Raw genomic sequence first — 16705 nt, 5'->3', positions numbered from 1 at the left:
TATAGCACAGTAAGGATTATTGGCTATTTAGTTATTTAGAAATAGCTGTCAGAGGTTTACATGCACTCATCATATACATGGATGCCCTGGTAATTTTGGGCTTTTAATGACTTATTCAATCTATTCTTTTTACACGGTGGAATGATTGTACAGGCATTATTCTGGCTGGATATTTGACCACTCTTCTTGGCAGATCTCCAAAAGTTGAATCTGTTCATCTGGACGTAGCGTTTTGTGGGAGAAACGTTTCGTCACTCATCCAAGTGACTTCTTCAGTCTCAGCTGACTGCAGGTTTCCCCAAATCTTATAAACAGTACATTTGCATAATGACTGAAACCAGCCCACTGAAGGAACAACGGGCTGGGAGGTCAGTTCCTTAATCTTAATTATGGAAGTTCTCATGACCATTGATCAACAGCCACTGATCAATGGCCATGAGTACCATTCACAGAGAGTTGGGGAATGGCTGCAATCACAGCATTGTAAGATGATGACAGATGTACCCTTAGGCCCCCTCCTCGATTCAGAGATGGTCTTTCCCTTTTCACGTAAATGGCCTCCTTGACTCCGCACTCAAAGCAGCGTTCCTCCCTGTCCAGGATGTGCACATCCTCATCATTGACGGAGTGTCCACTGGCCTGTAGGTGTAAATAGACTGCAGAGTCCTGGCCTGACGAGGTAGCTCTTCTGTGTTGTGCCATTCGCTTTGCCAGAGGTTGTTTGGTTTCCCCGATGTATAAATCCTGGCAATCCTCCTGGCACTTCACAGCGTACACTATGTTACTCTGTTTGTGTCGGGGGACCCGATCCTTGGGGTGGACCAATTTTTGGCGCAGCGTGTTTTGGGGTTTAAAAGCCACAGAGACCTGGTGTTTTGAAAAAAATGCGTCTCAACTGTTCCGATACTGCTGATACATAAGGGATCACTACAGGTTTTCCCTTGGGCAGCAGTCGTCCTTCTCTCCTGGATCGGCTGGAGCTTTCTTTAGGTGCCTTTCCAGCTTTGACAAAAGTCCAGCTGGGATAACCACATTTACTCAGGGCCTTCTTGATGTGCTGTTCTTCTGCCTCCCTGGCTGCTGTGTCAGTGGGGATGGTGTTCGCTCTGTGTTGTAGCATCCTGATGACACCCAGTTTGTGCTCCAGTGGATGATGAGAGTCAAACCTTAGATACTGATCCGTATGTGTAGGTTTACGGTACACGTCAGCTTTTAGATGTCCCCCATTACTGATGGAAATCTCACAGTCTAAGAAGGCTAACCTGCCACTTTTCATATCCTCCCTGGTGAATTTGATGTGTCGGTTCACCGAGTTAATGTGATCCGTGAATTGTGGTACGTCCTGAGATTTGATTTTCACCCAGGTGTCATCCACATATCTGAACCAATGGCTTGGTGATGTTCCAGGGTAGGATAGCAAAGCCATCTTTTCCACTTCTTCCATGTACAAATTGACCACGATGGGTGAAACTGGGGAGCCCATGGCACACCCATGTTTCTGCCTGTAGAACTGACCCTTGTATGTGAAGTAGGTGGAATGAAGACACAGCTCCAAAAGCAAACACACTTGGTCGATGCTGAGAGTGGTCCTGTTGCTGAGGTTGGGGTCATCCTGTAATCTCTTACGCACTACCTCCAACGCTTCCATGACTGGGATGCAAGTGAAAGGTCTTCTTGGCAGAGTTTGCGGAGTTCAGTTAAATTGGTTGCTTTCCTGGTCCCACTCAGCTTTTCGGCATAATAGGCTTGAGGTCAGGGCTTTGGGAAGACTGTTCCAGAAGCTTAATGTTATCCTGCTTTACCTATTCCTGTCATGGTTCTGGGTCCTTCTTACCCAGCGTTTTGTGTTTCCTTGAGATATTTCTGTATTTTTGGTTATGTCTTGCTTCTTTAGTAGTCTTTCTTTAGTTATGTTTTCTGTCTTGTTTTCCCAGCCGTCATGTCTTCCTCTCTCCCTTGTGCTCCTCCGTGTTTTCTCTTCCCCTCCAGTCTACGTCTTTGTACTTCCGGTTTTACTTTGATAGTAAGTAAGTAAGTAAGTAAAATTTTATTTATATAGCACATTTCTAGATAAAAGATCAAAAAGTGCTTTACAAGGTATATGAACAGATTAAAAAGACAAAGTACAGTCAAAAGTTAACAAAATGCAATTTTAAAAAGATGTGTTTTTAGCTGTTTTTTAAAAGTAATCAGTGAATCAGCAGATCTTAAGTTCTGAGGAAGAGAATTCCACAGTCTGGCGGCCACAGTAGCAAAAGCTCGATCACCCCTAGTTTTCAGTCTCGTATACTGAATAACAAGTAATCCCTGACCACAAGACCTCAGAGACCTACTAGGGGCATAGGGCTGTAAAAGTTCAATGATGTATGATGGTGCTTGTTCTTGAAGAGCCTTAAATGTCAGAACCAGAATCTTAAAGTGGACTCTGAATTCGACAGGGAGCCAGTGTAACTGTATAAGCAACGGTGTTATATGTGAGTATTTCGATGTTTTCGTCAGAAGCCTTGCTGCAGCATTTTGGACAGTCTGCAGACGCTCCAGGGAACTTTTGTTTAGACATGTGAACAGTGAATTGCAATAGTCCAGTCATGATGAAATAAAAGCATGAATAACAATCTCCAGTTCAGTATGAGATATTATGGGGCTCAATTTAGAAATATTTCTTAAATGATAGAAGTAAGACCGAACCAGAGATTTGACGTGAATATCCAATGTAAGAGCAGGATCGAAGGTTATCCCTAGGTTCCTGATAGATGGTTTCACAAATGTTGAAAGGGGACCAAGAGCATTCATTATGCTGGGTACATGTCTGTCTGGAGCACATGTCTGTCTGGAGCACATAAAAGGACTTCAGTTTTATTTTCATTTAGTTGGAGGAAATTGTCGGCCATCGAACCTTTGATGGTTTCCAAACACACATTTAAAATCCGCAGCTTAGAAGCATCTTCAGGTTTAAAAGATATATATAGTTGGATGTCGTCTGCGTAGCAGTGGTAACAAATATCCTCAAAAGGGCTCAAAATATGCTGGAGAGGAAGTAAATAAATTAAAAACAATAATGGCCCCAGCACAGAGCCTTGTGGCACACCAAAGGACAGGGACGTAGAAGATGACCTGTACTTAGAAACTGCCACAGAAGAGTATCGTTCACAAAGATACTAGGAGAACCACTCTAAGGCAGACCCAGATACACCGACCCAGTATTTCAGCCTATCAAGCAAAATATAATGGTCAACGGTGTCAAAGGCCGACGTGAGATCCAACATTAAGAGAACAGAACACTTACCTGCATCGTTTTGCATCAGAATGTCATTGGAAACTCTAAGAAGGGCTGTTTCAGTAGAATGAGCTTTACGAAAGCCAGACTGAAATTTGTCAAAGATATTATATTTGTCTAAAACTGCTGTAAGCTGCTTAGCCACAATCTTCTCTAAAATCTTAGCAATTAACGGTATTTTTGAGATCGGTCTGTAGTTGCTAGTGAGAGATGGGTCCAGCATAGGCTTTTTTAACAGGGGGTATATAACAGCAGTTTTAAAATAAGCAGGGACTTTGCCAGATCCCAAAGAGGTGTTAATTATAGTGAGCATACAGGGACCAATAGAGTAAAAGACATTTTTGAATAACAATGCGGGTAAAATGTCGAGTGAACAAGAGGATACTTTTGTTGCACTAACTATTTTTCCCAGCTCAGATAGTGAAACAGGTAAAAATCTTTCTAAAACAACAGTGTCACGGGTTGCTCTGAGGATCCACTCGCAGGACTCCGGAGTGTGTTGTAACAGAGACAGTTTATTCACAAAAATCCTCACCAAGTGTATTTACAGGCAGTGCGAGGACAGTGCTATATACAAGATGTGCGAGGACGGGTTCCAGGGCTCCAGGGAAAACAAGGGGATCACACACACGCTCACGCCAACCTCTCTCCGCTAGTGACCAGCCACCTCTTACACGCTCCACACGGGGAAACACGGGGACGGGTCCCGGGAATCTAAAACAGAGAGACAAATGTTACTTTCTGAGGCGGAAGTGTGGGGAAACTAGGGCTCGCCGTGTACTGACAGGAGTCTTCACAACAATCCAGCGTTGAACAGCTGATCTCCTCCTTCTGATATACCAGCTGGTCTGATGAGGCCCAGGTGTGCATGATCCGGGAGGGCGTGGGCCGAGGGCGTGAACCCGCCATGAGTTCCGCTCTGGCAAAACAGGGGAGGGGGAGAGAGATTGCTGATCAGTGCCTTGCCGACCCCGCAGGTCGTGACAAACAGGCCGAACTGGCGTGGGAACTGACAGTGCAGATGCTGATGGGGACAATTTTTTCCTTATATTGCTAATTTTTTCTAAAAAGAAAGCAAGAAATGTTTCACAGTCTTCAGCAGAAGAAATAATGGCAGCAGGTGGAGCAGGAGTAATGATATCAGTAATAGTATCAAATAAGACCTTAGGATTACCTCTGCTCTTTGCAACCAACTGAGAAAAGTAAGCAGCCCTTGCATCTCTAATAGCATTGTTAAAAGAGGCTAAAAGATCCTTTAAATAAAGGAGATGAACATTTAAATGAGTTTTCCTCCATAACCGCTCAGCTTTACGACAATTACGTTTTATAGAGCGGATGTTGTCATTTAGCCAAGGTAGGGACTTGGAAACAGGCACAGGTCTCATTTTAACCGGACAGATTTCATCTAAGATCGAAAGACAATGATGATTAAATAGATCCGTTGAGAAATCAACACCGTTTTGTGGGGATAGTGTTAAATTAAAAGCATCTGAGAACTTCTGCGCTGTGGAGGAATTTATAATGCGCGACATAACTGTCCGGTGAACAGGAGACATAGGCTCATGAAAAGACATGTTAAAAAGTATATAATAATGGTCAGAGATAAAAATGTCCTTAGAACAAATACAATCAATATTCAAACCCAAGGTAAAGACAAGGTCCAGTGTGTGACCTTTGTTATGTGTGGGGCCGGACACATGCTGGATAAAATGAATCCATAATGTTGATAAAACCCCTGGCAAAGAGGTCAGACTCATCATCAACATGTATATTAAAATCCCCCACTAAAAGCAATTTGGACAACCTCATAGTAGAGGACAGGAAGTCGCTAAACTCCGCTAAAAACAAGCTGTTTGGGCCGGGTGGATGATACACCACAGCACAGTAAAAAGGATCCTTACTGCCGATTTTAATGAGCTGCAATTCAAAAGAAAGAAAGTGTCCAACTTTCACTGAACGGCAGTTGAAACGGCTCTGAAATGCCACCGCGAGACCTCCTCCACGACCAGATCCCCGAGGCTGGTTAATGACAGAAAAGCCATTTGGGCACATTTCAATAAGAGACGAATAGTCCAAGCCTCGCTGCCAGGTCTCGGTCAGAAGCAGGAAGTCCAGATTTTTAGAAGCAATAAAATCGTTAAGCACAAACGATTTATTAGTCAAAGATCGGGCATTAAAGAGCGCCATAGTCAGCGGGGTGAGAGCATCATTATTGGGAGAAGCTCGAGTTAAAGGACGTAAATACTCGAGATTAGAGCCTTCACGTTCGTATATTCCACTCACCGAGGGGATGAAAAGCCAGTCAGCAGGAGAGTCTGGATGAACCCTTCTGAGGTAGCACGGTCTCGGAGAGCCAGGCCCTGCATATCCAAGCAGGGCCGTGGAAAACAAATTCTTCTCTATGGAGCTGTTTTGAGCGTAAGTAACAGAGCACGCACGACATCGCTTTCCAATCAGCCCCCGCCGCCAGAAAAGCCTAAGCTTCACCTGGATACCTGATCTCCTTCCTCTTCTTCTCCGTGATCTACGGGGAACGCTGAGAACGCTGGCCGAGGATCCAGCCACTGGCGGTAGATGGAAAGTGCCAAAGGAGTGCGGGGAAAAGTGCGGAGAATGGAAAGTGCCAAAGGAGGAGGAAGATGAAACATCTTGGGCCATCATTGAAGATCGGATTGATAATAGCGTCAAACGATCATAAACCAAGGCAGCCAGAACATCATTGATACAAATAAAAAACAGCAGAGTAGAGAAAAAAACACGACGATAGAACGTGACAAACTGCACCCGGCAGCGGCGAAGCCAAACACAGGCGCCATCATACCGGAAGTGCTGTCCCCGTCAGTGTTCGTCATGTTGGGCTTGGTCTTCCCCTGTCTCGTTATAGTTATAGGCGTCAGTTGTGCTCCTCGTGTGTGCTCACGTCCCTCGTTATCCTTCTGTGTATTTATGTCCGCGTCTCCCTCAGTTTCGTGTCGCGTTCTCCCTCATGGCTACCTGTGTGTCTTCCTGTGTTTTAGTTTAGCATTTCCCAGTGTAGTTTATTCTTGTATATCTTCCATGCATGCAATAAAGCAATGTTTTGAGTTTTGAGTGGTCTCCGCCTATGAGTCTGCATCTGGGTCCTCTCCTGCCTGCACACAGCCGTTTCCTGACAATTCTAAAACCAGTTTGATGTGTGTTTGAAATCACTGTGTTGTTGGAACATCCACCTGTGTCCAAGTTTCAGCCATTTAGCTGTTGATTTGAGGTGAAGTCAAAGAATTTTGAGATAATCTTCCATCTTTATTATTCCGTACACTTTCAGCTATGCAGTATTACTACTGGTAGCAAAAACCCTACCACCACCATGCTTGAAAGTTGGTAACAAAAACACTTGGTTTTTCTATGTGGGCACCAGTAAATTTTAGGCTTGAAGGTGCTGATTTAAGAGTAGGAGTTTGTTTCTTGGTCAACACCCTCTTAGTTCACAGCGATGTAAAATTCACTTCACTATGTATAGTGACGCTGGTGTTTCAGCAGTTCCAGACAAACAAATCCTTACTAGGCTGGCAAAGAGAAACTACCAGCTTTCGTCAAGTTGTCGTCAAGTAAAAGCCTTGGCGTTGTCAAGTTAAAAGACACTGTAGAACCTTCAACACCGCTTACTAAAAGATTGGAGGGAGTATCTCTATATGTCTGAGACTGTGTAGAAAGAAACCCAATTTCTTTTTATAAAGCAATTGGAGATGTCGACTGTTCAATAATTCTACCTTGGAAAAAGAACAGTTCAATCATTAAAAGTCCAAAATTACCATGACATTAAAGCCCATGAAGAGTGTTTGCCACCTTCTGATCACAACTGTATAAATTATTTGTAAAGTAATTAAATTACTTTACAAATTCTCTTCACCAAGGAACTGTATTACATTACTCATTAATTGTGTTACTGTTATGGGGTAATTGACTATAATGCCATTAGTGCATTCAAATTTTAATCCCTTACACTACTTGTTACTGTAAAATAAAACACAATACTGCCCCACATGGATAATAAAATAAACAACTCGTGAATTACACAGTTAACATGTTCCAACTTAATAACAGTAAACTTTAGGGTCACAATGGTGCAACAGCTGAGACAGAAAACTGTTCCAAAATAGTGATATTATAATACAATCACACCTTACTGCCACATACTCGAGAACATCTACACACAGACAAATCTGGAACAATTAACCCTTGTTTGCACTGATTAATTGTTCCAGGACCCAAATACACTGCAGGAGCAGAGAATTTCAGGTCTCTGACAGCATGTTCAGAAAAGTTAGCTGGGGCAAGACCATTTAATGATTTCTACACAAAAAGAAGTTTGTATCTCAATCTGTAGCTAACAGGGAGCCAGTGAAGCGAGGTGATTAATGGGGTTTCTCTTGCTTGAAAACTGGTGCAGAGGTCTGAGCTGCAGTCAGGATTAAGAGGTCAGAGTAACACCAGCAATGATGAATTCTTCCACACACAAGCGCCCCTGAGTCCAATATGATTACCAGATTTTTGTAAAAAAAAATTATTTGATTAATTGGAGTTGTCACGATTTTCAATTTTCTGGATTTTCTAACAAGGCTGAAGTAAATCCATGGCAGTATATCAACTCTTCTACAGGAGCTGAATAAAACCTAAAGAATAAAATTGTGGGAGGGAGTAAACAGTGCTGGGGTTAGTTCTCCAGCTATTGCCTGCTGGTGTACAGTAATCGTGATTTCCATTGTTTCTCGTATAGACAGTCAATAGCTATATGGCTGTAAACCTAGGAAATGTTCATCTGTAAGAGAATGTTCATTCCCACATACATTCTCAAGATATTAAGGCAAATATATATATATTTCCTATCAAACAGAATTGTATCTCGTAAAGTAAGAGAAAAGACTGAAATGTGTAGGCTTCAAAGAAACAGACCATTGCCTCCCCACGCTCTGTCTGAGTTGAGTATAATAAGCGAAACAAGGGGGCAGAGTCTTTGATGGCCTTCCTGATGTTCAAAATCTTGTGAATCTCTTTTTTTCTCTTTGAAATTGAGATTTGATGAAAATTGATCCGAAGCATGTCAATTAGCACATAAACTCAATCTGCATAACATTATAATACTGCCAAGCAGAGAATATCTCTGAATAGTTTAGCTTTGAGCAAGGAATCAAGCGATAATACAATTAATTATGTGACATCAACAGCAACATAAAGAAAATTGTTCGAAAGCATGTTTACCCAATGAGCATTTCGATGATTTCTTTGCTTGTCTATCTGCTTTTATAGCATTTCTTCACTCTCTATTTAACCCTGTAAAACCCGAATCAATGAATAATTAGCAGCAAATTGAATTTTTCTAACATACCTTCTAAAAAAATATCAATTTGCATGAGTTTTAAAAATCACACTAAAGATCTAAAGATCTCAAAAACTCAGGGTTACAGGGTTAAAGCTTTAATCCAGTTTTCTGAACAGGTGACGTCATGATGGATTTACTTGTCACTACAACTTAGTATTAACTCTAATAATGAAGCCAAGATGAAAGGAAATTAAGGCATCAGTGACTGTCTCTATATGAGATCATCTGTAATATGAACTGTCATGTGCTGATTAGAAAGTCAGAGCAAACAAACTAAAATCAATCCAAGTCAAACCAGAACTCATCTCTGCTCCCTAATTGCTACGTGTTCACCAGCCTAAAAGTTGAACAAATCTATGTGGCATCTATCGTATCCCCTAAAGACTGATTAGCTGCATCAAACATTAAGACATCTAAAACTGCCAGCACATATTTTTAAATCCTTCTAAACAGGATTGGCTAAGATGGAACATATGTCTGTGCTGAAAATCATCAGAGTCAAATAAAAAATAAGAAAACATGAGTTAGACTTGAATAGTTGGATAGTCAAGAGAACTTGTTCAGAGATAGAAAATACACAAATTAGCCTTGATTTCCACAGCAGCCTCACTGATCAATTAAAAGCCAATAAGTGGGAAAGAAAAAAAAAGGATGTTTTTTTCTTTGATTTCTGTTAAGCTTTTATTGTTTTCTTGATTTCCTTTCACAGAGGGATTCCAGGAAAGAAATGTGGAACTATTATCCTGACTGCAGAGGAGCTGAGCAACTGTCGAGTGAGTAAACCATAATAATCCCCCCTGCCAAACACTTATTAGCAAGCAAACATCTGCTAGCAAAGCCTGGTTAAACAGACATCACACATAAAGTGGATAGAGAAACATGGAAGCTGGAAGGGACAAAAGAAACCAAGGCTCATAGAAACATCCTTTTGTCCACTTTAAGAAACTACCCCATAATAGTTTTAAGAAGTTGGTACTGGTCACCTTGAAATAATTTCAAAACCTCATCCCAGTAGTGTGTTGATTTACTGCCTACTGTCTGTCTTTGTTCCCCATGAGGTGCAATATATGATTATTTTTTAATCTAAACAACTTTTCTTACAATTTCTACAAAAATGATGGTTGTATGAATTATTACACGAATACTTTATATGTCTCAAAGAGAAATCTATATTCTCAAAATGTGGCCTCAGGCAAAGGTACCGTGTTTGTTTGTTATAGATTCTTTGTCAGCCTCCACTGTATAATCCACTGGCTTTGAAAATGGAGGAAGAGTAAAATTTCACAGCAGAAAATACCTAATTTTGAAAAATTGAACATATGGTTAAAAATATGGACGGCACAGTGGTTAGTTCTGTTGTTTCACAGGAAGATGGTCCTGGGTCTGAATCCATGAGCCCGCTATCCTGGAGGTTCTAACTCGGCCATAGATGGGAATGTGAACAGTACTCTGTCTCTATGGGATGGCCTTGTGACAGAATGGTGACCTATCCAGGGTGTACCCTACCCCTCACTGTGTGACAGCTGGGGTAGACTCCAGTCACTGCCATGACCCTGAACTGGATAAGCGGAAGAAAATGCATGGTTGGATGTCTCTAAATGCCTACTGGTGATGCTAGAATTCTCAACGCGTGTAAGCATATAACTCAGTGGAAAGAATCAGGGATCCCTAGTACCACACTTCGTCGCTCTCCCTTATAGACCTAGGGGCATCCAAGGGAAAAAAGAATATGAGATGAGAAAGAAAATAAGGATGAAGACACAAAAGAAAAGTTAGAACTCAGTATGGCACCTGTGCAGTTTCACTGCTTGAACCTTCATTAGTTAGCAATAAAACGCTGCAGATTATTTTCTGATGATCAGCTAATCAAGTCATTGGTGCAACCGTAGCGTTCGTGTATTAGTCTGGATGTTTGCACATCTACCCATCTGTATAAAAATGTATAAAAAAAACCCAACCTATCACGCACACAGACTCGGCTGCTGGGTGTTACACACTGCGCGCTGACCTGCTCTCTAATGAAAGGACCCGAGAACATGATGTGGTGAATGTTGAATGCCTCCTCAGCCAATTCTGGTATACAGATTTTAAATGGTTCACTGGGGTTCCAGCATACAGATTAAAACAGGAACATGTGAATACAAGAAGCTGTCCAAAGAGAAAAGAAATAACGTAGAGAGCGCGAAAGGGAAAGAAAAAATGGCACAATGAAAATGAAAGATCAAACAAGCAGTGATAAGATGATGAAACAGACATTTCTGCGTGTACAGAGTGTGTCTAGATGAGAGAAAAAGACACAATCAAACAGATAGAAACAGTCACAAAGGCACTGAAATTAATCAATATAGGGTTATTTCACGCCTGGTGTATACCAGCTCTTAGCTATAAAAACTGCTTGGCTGATGATAGTGTGAGACTGAGTGATGGTTAATTAAAATGCCGTCCTGCCTGACCTTGTCCCCTGCAGCCTGTGGGATGCACATGCATAAACACACACATACAACACATTTGTATACTGTCTCTTTCACACATTTGTTCACCAACTGCAGTCGGTACTCATATTAGAAGCATTGTGCAAAATGTTTTGTTACATTTTAGGTAACAGGCTGGAGTTTGTATGTGAAGAGGGTCACATATAGTAAATGACCCAGTGTAAAAATATCAGCCGCACTTTCTATCGCAGCTAGGTAATAATGTGGTAATAGTGGGGTGATTACGTGGAAACAAAAATGTAATAATATGGATTTAGCAAGTTTGTGCTAGCCACCAAACTGGTATCCATGTAATTCTCTCAAATCAACATTGTGCCAGAGCAATATCACATTGACCTTGATGTAACCGGGTAACTTGTAAGTAACAGGGCAGAAACTGGGCATAATAATGTGGAAGCAAATGTATGTGCATAAGGCAAAACAAATTGGTAATAATATAGTAAAGGTATAGTAACAATATAATAACCTGCTAGCAATAAAATGGCAAAATCTGTTTTTTAATATATACAGTATATATAATAATCTGTGGTAGTAACCTTATAATAAATAAGTTAATTTTGTTTTATGTTAATTGAAAATATGATGATAAAATTACCATAATGCTGAAATTATTCTTTTGTCCCCAGTATTAGTCTTTGTTTGAAGGTAACAATATGTATGTTTAATGTTGTGGCTTATTACCTGAAAACACCTGATAAACAGAAGTTATATTACCTGATAATTTCTGTGTAATAACCAACAATCAGGGCACCAAAGTGCCTGTTTCTATTTAAGGCCACATTAATAACCTATAAAAACAAGGTCCAGGAAACATGTGGTAGTTTCTCAACACTTTTATGACTTTTCTATTACTTTTGTAATGAAGTGGTAATAACTTTCTAGTCTGTTTACTCCACTATTACATTATTACTCATCTGTAATAGAAAGTGCGAAAAAAAAAATCTACTAATGCTGAGCTATCCTAGAGAGCTTTACAGACACTTTTAGATCAGTCAAGAACTATACTCAAAGTTAGTCAAAATAGGTCACCTCACATTCTATTTTTTACGCCAGATGCCCTTCCCAACGCAACCCCCTGAGACAGTTGTGTCTCCTCCTGGTATCAAACCAGGGATCTTTTTGATTGTGAGGCAAATGTATATAGTACTACACTATATAGACTATACTATTTAAAGTTTTTCACTCTTACAGCTCTTTTAACCTTGTCTTCAGCCATAGACAACAGAATTTTTAATAATAAAATGCCTATTCCTGTAACTAAACCTAAAAATCAAACAACTTGTAAACTCTACTATATGTCACGTACCTTCTTCACCACGTCTGTGTGACGACTGTTTAAAATTTCTCTCTCTCTCTCTGTTTCTTCTATAATTTAGACATTTGCTATCCCTGGAAAGACAACAACGTCTTGACCTGAGTACAGTTCACTGGATTTTGTGAACATGACTTTGTAATGATGGCCTCGCTGGTGGGTCTGGCAAGGTTTAAGAGGTTAACATAAATTAAGTATTAATGCGCTGGCGTTATTACCACTTTCTATTTATGATGTAGTCCCAGTAGAAGCGAGCGTGTGGTGGGCCAGTATTTCTTTAAAGTCTTTTTGCTTACACAGTCTACAGCAGGAAGTTTTAATACATCTGTTCGCATAAATGATTAAACTTTATCAGCCTCATTTGCATACGTAAAGTGCTGCAACAACAATAAAAGTACTGCAAAGATCAAGTAACTTTGGAAAAGCTTTACAATGTTTCACTGTAGTTTCTGTAGTTCTTATATAGATATTAGAAGAAATACAAGTACATTAAAGATACAGTCTGGGGTCCTGCAAAGGAGCCGTGTGTATAGAGTCTCTTGAGATGATGAATAACAGCAAAACGTTATACTGGGATGTAATGCAATGTAGCATGTGGCTCCACATTTACCTTTGTGGCCCTCAACCTCTGTTCTCTTTTTGCAAATCAGCATTGTTAACAACCCCTTATGGACCTCTTAATTACTGCTTTTTTTGTTAATATGTCTCTTGCAGCCTATAAGCTCATGGGCTATCCAATCAAAATGTTTGAGTTTCCTACCTAGTGTGTGATAATCTCAATTTCAGGGTGGAACTTTATTATAACCTTTCTTTATTTCGACCTACTGCCACAACATAATTATTATTATGCTTTACCAGGGTCAAGTAATGTTTGCACATACCCAGCATGTGCAAAATGAATCAAAGTGTGTTCCCCTACATTTTATCTCTCAGTATAAGGTTTCTTACTCCACCGTGATCATGCCAGTAGCAGACTTTTAAGTGTAGATCAAAGACAGCGAAAAAAGATATCTTCACCCCTCAGTTGGCAATGCTGTAGACCAGAGCTGGCTCATGCCAAAAAATTAATGTTAACCCACTGAAACATCGTCTCTCTACATTTTGTATGGTCTACGGATGCAATTAGTCTATATCACTAGACCTTATGGGTTACACTGGCTTTCGGGGATGAAATCATTAAGCTTTAAATGTGAAAAAGAAAATTAAAGAAAAACATGGAATGGTTGAAGATGTGTTCTTTAATGTGGTGATTCATTTCTTTTACCCATTATTAACGCTTTCTCAGAAGCTCCGCGTCTTCATATGCAACTTTTAGATAAACAAAATAGGTATTGCCAGAAAGGTTCCATGTTGTATTACCCTGATTGAATTATTATTGATTACACAAAGGCTAATATATTAAAAATAAAACGAAAACAAAACAAATGCAACCCCGATTAAAATATGTTCTATTATCTATCTCTCTGATTTCCACAAAGATTGACTTTGATAAATCTGAAGCATATGGACAAAATACCATGAGAGCTTATGAAACGGAGCTAGCAATTAAAGACAAGACTGTTCTCCTATTTAATCAAGTTTATGAGCCATGGAGCAAAGTAATCAATCTGAGTATACTGAAACATTTCACCAACTCTGTGTGCTGGTTATTAAAAGTTCTTGCTGCTATCTAAACATGGTAAATTTAAAAATATTAGGTCACGTAATTTTGATTAACACCCACTTGCTGACGCTATCAACACACCCGAAGCAACCAATTTGCAGGGGTGGTTATGGCTTCATGCAAATTTCAAATGTTTCGGGGATCCTAAATCCTGCAGGATTTCTGACAACGTGGCCGCTCCCCCTCCAAATCTAGCGGCTGTATTTTCGCTTGGTATTGTGCTGACTTTTCTTGCACACAGTTCTGGATGTACACAGTATCCTCATGGTAACACTGACCACCTAATCTCTTCCAGTACATGTACTATATCACTGAATCCCACTGGCAATAAGGCAACTCTTTCTTCACAAAGTGGGAGCACAGAAGCTTGGTTTTGCCCCCAGCATCTCTATATTTGCTCTTGCTTTAAGAGAAACGTCCACCACATTAAAAGCTGATAGATCCCCGTGAGGATTTTCATTTTGCTTTAATTGCTTAAATTTAACTGCCTGCCCGACTATTTTGCCATCTGTGTGATTGACCAAAACAGCCAGTGGAGAAGTTTCCTTACTAAGAGTACAGATGTTTACTCTGTGCATGTGTAACAGCCAGGAACTTAATTTGCTTTCTGACAGGCCTCGATATATATGTCTTTTTTGCTTCTTTGATTCTGATTGATCTTTCTGTCATTGTGATGAGGACGAAACATTTTCATCTGAGCAGAGCAGTTTCCTAAATCCGAATGGCAGCCTCCTCGTCTGGTCGCTTCCACTTGCCGTGCTTCCATTTTTCTCTTTTAAAATCTTCTTTGATGCCTCTACATTCCACTTCAGATTGTACAGTACATCTGAAGGGCAGCCTTCAGAACATTTGGTGTGGAGCTAAGTTGAACAGGTTTTCGATCAGCGTGAGCAGAGAACAAATGGAAAATGGAAAATACAGTATTGAAACGTAGAAAGGAGGAAAAACCTGGAGCGGCTGGGAATGGGGACGTTAGAAGATGCTTTGTGTGTGGAGGAGAAATTGCTTCTGCATAATTCCCCTCATGTACACTGTTTGGTAAACTTATTAAATTCTACGAACCTTCATGAAAACATAGACCACAAATTCAGATTTATTGCAGCTATAAATCAAGCAAGAACAGAGGAAAGTAAGATATTAGCTGTTCACTTGTGATCAACGTTGCTTCCGGGTCCAACCTCCTACTGCGTTCACTGAGGCTCTTGTTTGTGTTGTAATTCTATCTTATTTTATTTAATATAATAAACAAGCCCATAAAAGTAATCAGTGATCACTGTTGGCCTGTCTGATTTTTTATTAGCAATAATCATGTGCTGCACATTTTTAAGCTCAGTTTTTAAAAGCTTATGATGGAACTACAGCCCATGTGTTCACAGTTTACCAGGCACCAAATATTTGAAAGATTCAGAAAATAATCACTCTGATGCTAACCATTTCAGTGAGGACATGAAGCTTAGGATCAGGTATTTTTCAGAGTGAGTAATTCAAACCACGCAGCAGCATGTTAGTGACTAACCTCGTGTTGTGGACGGTCCGTTTTCAGCATTTGTCTCTGCTCATCAGGAACCCTCACACTGACTTTTACTGAGGGGAAAAACATTAATAGTCATCCTCCATCTTTGCTGTTCTACTGTGATTATATTATCCTAACAGTAGCTCGGTAGCTAGCAACCAGGTAGAATACGATTATTATAAATTATTTACCAGCTAGCCTAACTTCGATACCCTGCAATCATTGCTGCTGTTTATGCATATCACTGTAACTATGATATATGGTATATATACCATTTTATATCATTCCATCTTTATATTTGAAACTAGCGAGCTAACTTGCTGCTAACTTCTAAGCCCATTAAACTTCCTAAATCCTCTTTCTTCATGGATGCTTGGATGTTAAACTTTAGTATACCTGGGAGAGCAGCAACACTCATCACTGTGTTGGAAATTAAAAGATTGGGTTAATCTAAATTCTTAGTGATGCCACAGTGTTTGCTTGAGTTTGGAAACTGAAGAAGAGTTTGGACCCAGATGATGTCAAACTTAGGAAGTGGGTTAAGTGGGTTTGTGTAATAACTGTCACAGTTTATAATGACTGGACAATCAATATGATCATGTAATGATCATAAATCTGTGCTCTCATACATCACTGAAAACAGAAGGACAACATACTAGCCCACTAAGCCCACCTTTGACTCACTATTTCCTCTCAGACTCATCAATTGGGAATTTAATGAATTCGCTGATTGCCCCTTTTTCTTTTTTTTTTCTGCATTAAACCCCAACAACACACTGCCTAACACTAATTCAGGCCTATGTGTTTCTAATAAATTAGTTTATAGTATACATTTGCCTATTTGTCTTCTTTTTTTCGTAATTCATGTGTCAGTAACTGTTTCTGCTCTGACACAAACAGTCCTTATTCCCCCCTGAGGGTGTGAATGTGTCTCTACCTAGTCTTTGTCCCTCTAGCTAAATATTGATACTGCCATTCTCTCCATATTAGCAAAGGGCTGTTGATCACAAAGCAGGAGTGCAAAAGTGTGCATGTTTGTGGCTCAGAGTGTTAATGAGGCAGAAGCAGATGCATATTTAATATCCTCTA

The 16705-nt window shown here is 40.2% G+C and overlaps 1 protein-coding gene across 3 annotated transcripts in view; it reads left to right on the top strand.

Moving 5' to 3' along the window:
- cpne5b (copine Vb) overlaps nucleotides 1-16705 on the top strand; it is a 134986-nt gene that overhangs the window by 82667 nt on the left and 35614 nt on the right. For all 3 annotated transcript variants that reach the window (XM_080301926.1, XM_026168361.2, XM_026168364.2), the window contains one exon: nucleotides 9346-9409. In XM_080301926.1, the coding sequence (XP_080158052.1) occupies nucleotides 9346-9409 (64 nt within the window). The remainder of the gene's footprint in view (nucleotides 1-9345; nucleotides 9410-16705) is intronic.

Source organism: Astatotilapia calliptera, chromosome 5 (genome assembly GCF_964374335.1).
Source record: "Astatotilapia calliptera chromosome 5, fAstCal68.1, whole genome shotgun sequence".
In the NCBI taxonomy this organism is placed as follows: Eukaryota; Metazoa; Chordata; class Actinopteri; order Cichliformes; family Cichlidae; genus Astatotilapia; species Astatotilapia calliptera.
The sequence above is the reverse complement of the archived record's forward strand: the minus strand, read 5'-3'. Positions and strand labels throughout refer to the sequence as shown.